We start from the raw sequence: 8,530 nt of genomic DNA on the forward strand, positions 1-8,530 counted from the left end.
GGCTGCATGAGGGTAGCGGCGGCGGCGATCTACGTGCAGCAACACAGTGGCAGGGACTTTACGAGCCCCGGGACTTGGCCAGGGCTCGGCCGGGCCTATCTGGCCTGGTGTGTCCCGACTGTTGTGTCCGGTCAGCACCTGCTAATGGCGGTGGAGGACGTCCTCCGGGTGGCTGCGCTGCCGCCGCCCTCTAGTTTCAATGATTCAATGTGCTCTCGTTGTCGTGTCCGGACGGCAACCGTCTTGGACGGTGGAGGTGGTCCCCTCTTGCGTGTTTGTCCTCCTGTCGGACCTTGTCTTCGAGTGGTTCGCCTCAGACTGGCCGACCTTGCTAAGTTGGCCATGGTGAGACGACGATGGTGACTGCAAGACCGTGGTGGCGTTTGTTGGTGGATGGTATGCTTGGCGGAGCGCCTCTGATTGTCCGGGCGGTGGTGGTTTGAGGGTCGATAGAAATCCTTGTCTTTTGCCACCGACACAGTGACGCTTGAGAATGCCACCCTTCCTTCATGAAGGTTGTCGGGTGTACCTCCTCCTCACGCCCCGGAGCATACCGGGGGAGACCCTAGGACTTGTTCGGGCAGCAAGTTCGTCGTCGTCATTATCCTTCTTGGAGGTGCTGCTTGGTGCGCGATGAATCAGAGTGCTTGGATCGTGGTGGGAATATTCCGAAGGAGACCCAGCGGTTGCGGGTCATTGTTGTTTTCGTTAATCCGTCGGCATTGGCATTGTTTTCTTTTCTTTTTTGCGTGAATGTATTGTTTGTCCCAAAGTGATTTCATGTTGTATCATGTGGTTGTTATATATATTTAGCGGGGCGAATGCCTATTTCAAGAAGACCGACTCCAAAAAGCAGGTTGCCTCGTTTCAGACACCAGGCTTCTTTGCCAGTGAATGTGGTTTTTTCTTTTACCCTTGCGAGAATGCCGGCGAACGTGCTCAAGACAAACGGTGTCTTCCTCTTCCTGGATCCACAATCCAAGCAAACCCCCAACAAAAACAAGAATTGTGGTGAGTTTTCTTGCACTGCCAGATCGATGGAATGCGGAAAAAAAAAATGTTGGGCAGAGGAGGAGCGGTGCTTGTTTCGTGGCTTGTGGGGGGCACACCGCACCACACCACGCTTTGCCGGTGAATGTGCTTTCATTCATAGTTTAGAAACAGAGGGAAGACATTTTTTCCTTGTGAGGAGGGGCACTGGGCCACCGGCCATGTATGGAGATGTAGGTGACATTTGCCATCCATTGCGGTGTGTGCCATCCTTCCTACATCCACAATCCAAGCAACCTCCCCAAAAACATGCATCCTTCCTTTCTGCCAAGAGATCCAGAGTGCTTGTTTCCTTGGGCTGGCAAACCCAAACAGAGACTCATCTTCCTCTTCCTCTTCCTCTTCCTCTTCCTCTTCATCTTCCCTTTCTTTCAGCAGTAGAGAATTTGTAGTTTCTTGGAAGGGGGATATGGTGGTCCTTTGTGCCTGGTAGAAGATGATGGCACACCAACTAAAGATCTGAGTGCCTGGTAGTACGTTACGTACGTGCCCCCCAACTCAAAACATGTCACTAGTACTCCCTCCGTCCGAAAATACTTGTCATAAAAATGGATGTATCTAGATGTATTTTAGTTTTAGATACATCTATTTTTATAAATTTATGCGACAAGTAAGTCCGGACGGAGGGAGTATTTGCTAGTCATGGCACATATGATATCATCCATGTTTACTTTTTTTCTCCTTGAACAGAGACTAACATTTTATCCAAAGAAAATATGGTCTACTGCATCCGTTCCTAAACATAAGTCTTTTTAAAGATTTCACTACGGACTACAAACGGAGCAAAATGAGTGAATCTACACTTTAAATTATGTCTATATACACCCGTATGTAATGCATGGTAAAATCTCTAAAAAGACTTATATTTAGCAACGGAGGGGGTACTACATTCTTCTCTTCTCCAAGAGGATGATGATGGCACACCACACCAACTAAAGATCTATCTCAATGGTGCTAGTGCTACTAGTCAGGAAGAAAACATATGGAAAAAAGAAGCTGTGATCAATGGTAGCACTCATGCCACAAGCAAGCAGGCCTTCTGGTATTCAAGGCGGTGCATGTGCCCACTGCTCTTTCTGGTCTGCCTGCTGCCTCCTCCCTCCACCCAGCTTTCCCTCTCTGATGTTGCCACCTTCCTTTTAATCATCTTCACCAAAATCATCGTCAGCAGGTGGTCCCATCCATGTCAACAGCAGCCTTGGCCACCCTCTTATCCTCCAATAAAGGTTTCAAGCAGAGAGGCTGAGGCAACCATGATCCCAACACCTGTTAGCCTCTGCTAAGCATGATTACTTGATTAGATCACAGTAGCAAAAAGTGTTTTTATTAGAGGACAAAAGCGTGGTACTTAGCAATGATCCATCCAGGAAGCAGGCAGATGCTATGCCGGTGGCCTTTTTGATGACACGATGCTTTTGTAAAGTAGGAGGAGCTGGTAGTTAGTTAATGGGAAAGGAAGGTGAGATGATATGATGCGATGCTTAATAATAATAAAATAAATAAAAAGGAAAGAAGAAGAAGGCTTTTCTTTTTATGATGCTTTGTCACCTGTGTTGGAACGATAATGCCTGCACGAGGCAGCTTCCGGGCATGTCAGACAACATGCTTAGATTCTGGGGAGACAAACTGGATTATTGTTGAATAAACTGCATGCTGAAACCAGGCTCATAATTCAGTTTTTGTCTGGTTTGTTCTTCATAGGCAAACTGAACAAACTCCACAAAGAGATTATTATCTATGTGTTTCATCAACATTAGCAACTCATGTAATTTAACACAAAGAGAAGATTACAAAAATGTACTATTACCTAATTTTAACTTTGTTTCTTCTGTGTGTGTGTTTGCGCGTGTGTGAGCTGTGAAGCAGCAGGCAATGCTGTGTGTGGGTGTACTGGTGTGAGGCTGAAGCAAGTAGAGCTCCCTTTCCTTTGAGGAGATCCTAAGCAACACTCTACTCAATACTCGGTACTCACTTGCACCATACCACATATCCCACAATGCCCAACTGGCACTCAAGAGTGGTTGCTCTGCCTTGCAACTGAAGCCTATCCAGTATCCAGACAAGCATACAAATAAAAAAAACAGACAGAAAAATCTCAACATCTCTGCAACTTTTTTCCTCCTTGCAGTTTTTGTAATAAGGGAGAAGAAATTGCTGGAAGAACAGTGGTGTACTGGAGTCAGAATCAATCAGACACCTTGTTATTGTTGTTGTCAGTTACAAGACCTCACCTAAATGTCCTGGTGTGATGACAAGAGACTAGTACTATTGCTAAGACTACACTTTTGGCCTGATACGTTGTCGACTAGTACCACCGGTCATTTGCTAGGGTGTGAGGACTGTGAGGACAGGGGTGGTGAGGTGAGTTTGGTGTGGAGCATTATGTGAGAGTGCCATCAGGCACTTAATGATACTAGCTACTTTGGACATTGTTCATGGACATATCTTAGGTGCTAGTGCCATGTACCTGTGTCTATCATGTCTGTACATTTTTGTTTCATTTCTGTTCAGCTCATCACTGGACTACACAGGAAATTCTGCACGTTGTTGTTGTTTTCAGCCAATCAGCAGATGTGGAGGAAGCAAAATACCAGCATGCTACAACGAAAACAAGATTTCCTTTAGGCAGCACTACAAACTAAAGGAAGACAGTATTAGCCATTTGTCAGCTCCTAGTTCCCCCGGATTTCCTTGCTTCTACACTCATAGATTGATGATGGCCAGACTATCCTGGTCTAATAAAGGGACATACAGTGGGTAAAAAAAGAAGAAGTTGATTTTATTTATTCATCCAAAACAGGTCTGCACTCTTAACCATTTACTTTGCTTTGTTGAGAATATATAGCCCGTACTGCGAAAGCACTGCGCTCACTGATCAATCTCAACGCCCCAATTGCAATCTCAGCTACATTGAGATCTACCTAAAAAAAGGAGATCATTCAGGTAATGTGTACCTGGTAATTGCCCATGTGACCACTTCCACAGAAATTTTGTGACAAACTGCGCCAGTTTTCATGGAGAGGTTTGGCCGCATGTCCTCTGAATCATTGCATCATCTTGGATGTATAGTGCTAACAATAGTGTGCTTACAATAGGTCCACAAAGAAGCTACTGTAAGCTTGGAAAGTTAGACCTGACTGACACTTATTATCCTTTCATTCAAACATGTTTAACTCAGGCGTCACAAATTATGCCAGAGCATGATGATTTGACCGAGGATCTTCTCCTAGGGCCACTGCCCAAAATAAAGCACTGTAATGCATATCGGCCAGAAACCCAAGCTCAATCGTCAGCTCTGATTGCCAAGTTACTTAGATAATGCCTGCACACACACCTGCTCCGGTGTCACCACCTGTCCAGGATTGAGAAGAGAAGAACTGACAACTGTTAATCAGTATGTTAACATGTAATAAAAGTACTGGAGAGTGGTATAGCCAAAATACTGCTCTGTATAACTTCAGACAACTAAGTGAACTGTTCCTTGAAAAGTGGCAAAGTCTAACTACATTGGGACGTCTGAGACAGACATCGCAGAGTTAACATATTTATTGTGTGCCAATTCCTTCATAATTTCTTTTTTTCTCCAACAATTAAAAGAACAAGAGTTACACAGTAACCAATCCATATAAACACCTCATGGTGCCAAACATCATAGGTCTTTATAGGTTTGTTACAGGCTACCACTGTTCAAAACTTCAGTATTGTGCAGAAGCACACATGCTACAAATAAGCTGAAAGAGCTGGTACACAAAACTGCTAAAATTGTGGTGAAATCAAGAAACTTCAAGAACCAGCCTCTGCGACGCAGCATAGAACCTCAAGATCTGGTCATCACCGTGGAACTGTAAACGAATCAATGGATGCTGGCTTAGCACGCCATCTGCCAAAAAATGGGGCCTTTCTAAGAAGCTCAAGCATCTGCTGGTACTCACAAGCCATACCCTGCAACAGAGATGAGACATCTTAAACCTTCACTTATTGTATTCACAATCATTGCTCACAAAGAAACAGAAATCATTTAATGTAATCTAGCTCTGTGGCTTCAACTCATTATCCATCTGAGTAATTAAAAACCGTACAGTATAGGATGAAATACCTTAATTGCACGATAAGCAATCTTCTCGTGACGGAATTTTGTGACTAATGGATGTTCGAGTGATATGAAGGCCTCTGCCAATCTTATCCTGCCATCAAAACACAGATATTATGCCAGGCTTACATCAGGAATTCAGAATGCTAGGAATGAGAAAGGGAACTCTCTTACTTGCAGAGCAATGACTCAGTGGAGGGTAAGGATGCTGCCTTTGAAGATGTGCCTTGTTTCCTCCCAGTTGTTCCTAAAATAACTTCATGCAAACCGGATTTATTCCAGCATATTGAGTACCTAACATTAATGGCAAAGCTAAGCTTTTATTTAAAAGTTCAACCAAAGAATGGTACATAAAGATACAGTAAGAGCAAAATGAAAAGGAGTTCAAAATGGCAACAAACCATATTAACTAACTACCCGCATGTCAAAGGGGGTATATCTCCCGAAGTCTGTTGAAACTCTTTAGGGGGAATAGGTGCCTCAAAAAATAGTGGCTGCAGATATAGAAAGTTCCACCAACATGTCACATGAATAATGTATGCTTCATTGCAGAACTAGAAGGAATTAATAGTTAAACCAAATAACCAACCTTATTCGGTTTGAAAGGTTCAGGGAATTTTCTAGATAGACAGGACAAACGAGTACCAAGAACTTTTACAACATTATTTTCAATACAAAACCCTTCAGATGCACCATCAGGTGATTGTCCAATGGTAATAGTGGATAAATACAAGGGTTCAAGAATATGTGACAGCAGTGCACCTGCAGAAGAACACATAGGCATAAAGTCATGACAGTTCATAAAGTAAGAAAATTGAACACTTGGTAATCAGGTAATCAGTGAAGAGGCACAAACATAACTGAAAAAATAAATAAGAAATGGTTGTCATTAAATTGGTCTGCACCATATACTGACATACATCACAAGATTGATAGTTTAATACCGTCAAAATAGCAAATATGTGACCTTACATACTACACAGTCGCAAATATGGATCTGCAAACGATTCTGGAAAACAAACCTTGAATCCCGACAGCACACCAGCGAGTAATTTTGTCAAAACAGCTCACTGACAATGTTGTATCACCACGCCCCGGCTTCCTCTGAACGAACCCAACATCTGATATGCAAAACGGTGCGCCGATTAGAAATACGTAACGAATTAGTAACAATGCATATAAAAACGAAGAGTCCAACTTCAAAGCTGTATCAAACATTTGCAGAGTCTAAAGTGTGATCCACCAGTTAGTTCAATAAAGATATCTAAACACACCAATTCAAATTCTAGCGAACAATGGTCAGTGGTCACTAATATCATGTTGTCAAATAGCTAATATACCACACTTCTACAGCACCCTCAAAGCAATTGGGTTCACAAAATCATCATAAAAAAAGTCATTCCTGATTGATAACAAAATTATACAAAAACATTTATAACAGGCCATGTTCAATTCAGACAGTTCGGCAAATCTATAGGTTATAGTATATCCAAAATAACAGCTCCAGGCATGAACTAACAACTCCTGCGGAACACCAAGAATAAGAAAGAAGCATACCATTGCATCCATTGACCATGGTATCCAGTTGTTCCCTTCGAACCTCCAAGGGTGACGGCGGAACCGGCATGACGCCACCTGCACAAGTTGACCAAACCAATTGTTCACGCTATGTGCTGTGGTAAAAAAAAATCCAAGACATCGCTGCAGCTGTCCAAATAAAGCAGTACATTATCTTCGAACAAATACTATGATATATTATCAGGAACGCCGAAGATAATTCGGCTTAAGAGGAACAAAATCGAAAATTCATGTACATACAGGGGATCTGGGTGATATAGAGATGCAGCTGATGCCCGTCGTTGAGCCTCCACCGCCCATCAGTGCCAGAGGCAACCAGCCAACTTGGTGGATTGTCCGTACCGATCTCGGCATAGATAAGGCGGAGGAGCGCACGGCGGGCGATGACCTCGGCATGGGCGTCATGGACGAGGTCACCGCGAGGTCCGAGGCGTGCTGCGCCGAGGCATTTGGTGCCGGTGGCGAGGGAGAGGACGGTGGGGTTGAGTGGGTTCTCCGGGGAGGAGAGCAGGAAGGCGGCGAGGACGGTGGACTCGCGCCCCTGTGGCTTACCCTTCTTGGGGAGGGCACAGTACTGGCGGAGGGCGGCCGAGGAGGCGGCCTCAGCCCACTGGACGCCGTCTTGCGGCCGCGGCGAGGAGGGGCGGAGCATTTAGGCGAGACAAGGGTTCCAATCCTACAGAGTTCAACAATTTATCCAGTGAACAGGGGAGACATTAAAGAAAATCTGGATTATTTCTTATGGATCCAACCAGGGAATCATCACAAAAGCACAAAGAACCAAACTGTGTGCTACAATGAGTATTTTCTGCACTTATTTACCAGTACTTACTTATATATTGAGGTCTGTAAATAGTAGTGGTGAGATTCATAGTAGTATCATTCAGCGCATAGTGTGCTGAGTTAAAATTCCATGGAGATACGATAAATAGTTTGATGCTACAACTTTCTAAAACCAAATAGTGCGCCATGTTACCTGAAGCAGCCGGCGCCTTTCTCCTTCTCCGACGCGCGCGCGAGATCCCCGCCGACTTCCTCCTCCTCCTCCTCACTGGTCGCCGCCGGTGCTCGAGATGAATCTCCACTAGGCTTGGGGGTGGCGCGACCGGGCTCCGAGGAAGAAGCTCAGAGGAAATACGGCGGAGGGAGATTCCGGGTGTGGGATCGATCCGCGACGGCGGGGGAGGGAGACGGCGAGGCAGTGGGAGAATGAAGGAGAGAGAGAGAGAATTGACCGGCCCGGTGTATGCGGCCCAGAACCACATGAAAGAAACACTGGAGGCCACACCACAGCCTCGTTTTTCTATTTTCTTTATATGCTTCCAAATATTCTAAATAGAATATATTAAAAAAACACTTTACATAAAACATTTGAAACAAATGTTAACCAAGCGATTGATAAGTGTAAATGTGTATAGAAAACTAGTTTCTCATGTAAACAAAAAATATACAATGTGTGTGAAAGAAGTTGAACATTGTCTTTGGAAAATGTTACTCAAGCATTTGAAAGAAAACTGTTACACAAGTAATTCGAAAATGTTAATCAAGCAGTTGACAAATGTTAAATGTATATATAAAACAATGTTGACCGTGTATTCAACAAATGGTAATTATGTATTTGACAGATGTTAGTCAAGCATTTGCTTTTTCAAAAATTGGTAATCATGTATTTGAAAAAGTTAAATAAGCATCTGAAAAATGATATATGTGTATATAAAAATTGTTGAAAAATTATTAAAAAATGGTAATCTTCTATTTGAATAATTTTAAACATGTCTTTGAAAAATTTATGACAAAAAGTTGACATCAAAA

The 8,530-nt window shown here is 43.6% G+C and overlaps 1 protein-coding gene and 1 long non-coding RNA gene across 3 annotated transcripts; both read right to left on the reverse strand.

Moving 5' to 3' along the window:
* Nucleotides 1–1,894: 1,894 nt before the first annotated feature.
* On the reverse strand, nt 1,895–4,177 carry LOC123428489. 2 transcript variants are annotated; one of them, XR_006622568.1, is made up of 3 exons: nt 4,005–4,177; nt 2,599–2,703; nt 1,895–2,482 (listed from the first exon to the last, which is right to left on the reverse strand). It is a non-coding gene; the product is annotated as an uncharacterized LOC123428489 (long non-coding RNA). The 2 variants fall into 2 exon arrangements; XR_006622567.1 differs by having other exon boundaries at nt 2,599–3,587.
* A 403-nt stretch (nt 4,178–4,580) lies between these two features.
* Nucleotides 4,581–7,968, reverse strand: LOC123428488 (tRNA-specific adenosine deaminase TAD1). Its single transcript, XM_045112701.1, has 9 exons — nt 7,695–7,968; nt 6,959–7,394; nt 6,698–6,775; nt 6,163–6,261; nt 5,730–5,902; nt 5,558–5,634; nt 5,315–5,434; nt 5,147–5,234; nt 4,581–4,992 (listed from the first exon to the last, which is right to left on the reverse strand). The coding sequence occupies exons 2-9, from the start codon at nt 7,368–7,370 to the stop codon at nt 4,882–4,884; spliced, it is 1,158 nt and encodes a 385-aa protein (XP_044968636.1). The 5' UTR covers nt 7,371–7,394; nt 7,695–7,968; the 3' UTR covers nt 4,581–4,881.
* Between the last annotated feature and the right edge of the window lie 562 nt (nt 7,969–8,530).

The sequence above is a fragment of the Hordeum vulgare genome, chromosome 2H (assembly GCF_904849725.1).
Source record: "Hordeum vulgare subsp. vulgare chromosome 2H, MorexV3_pseudomolecules_assembly, whole genome shotgun sequence".
Lineage (NCBI taxonomy): Eukaryota > Viridiplantae > Streptophyta > Magnoliopsida > Poales > Poaceae > Hordeum > Hordeum vulgare.

Excerpts from the sequence above, each read along its gene's own strand:
- LOC123428488 (XM_045112701.1), bottom strand. The coding sequence starts at position 7,370 with ATGCTCCGCCCCTCCTCGCCGCGGCCGCAAGACGGCGTCCAGTGGGCT. Across the intron at positions 6,776-6,958 it reads CTATATCACCCAGATCCCCT|GTGGCGTCATGCCGGTTCCG; the intron begins GTATGTACATGA and ends CAACTTGTGCAG. Across the intron at positions 5,903-6,162 it reads GTGTGCTGTCGGGATTCAAG|GTGCACTGCTGTCACATATT; the intron begins GTTTGTTTTCCA and ends GTTCTTCTGCAG.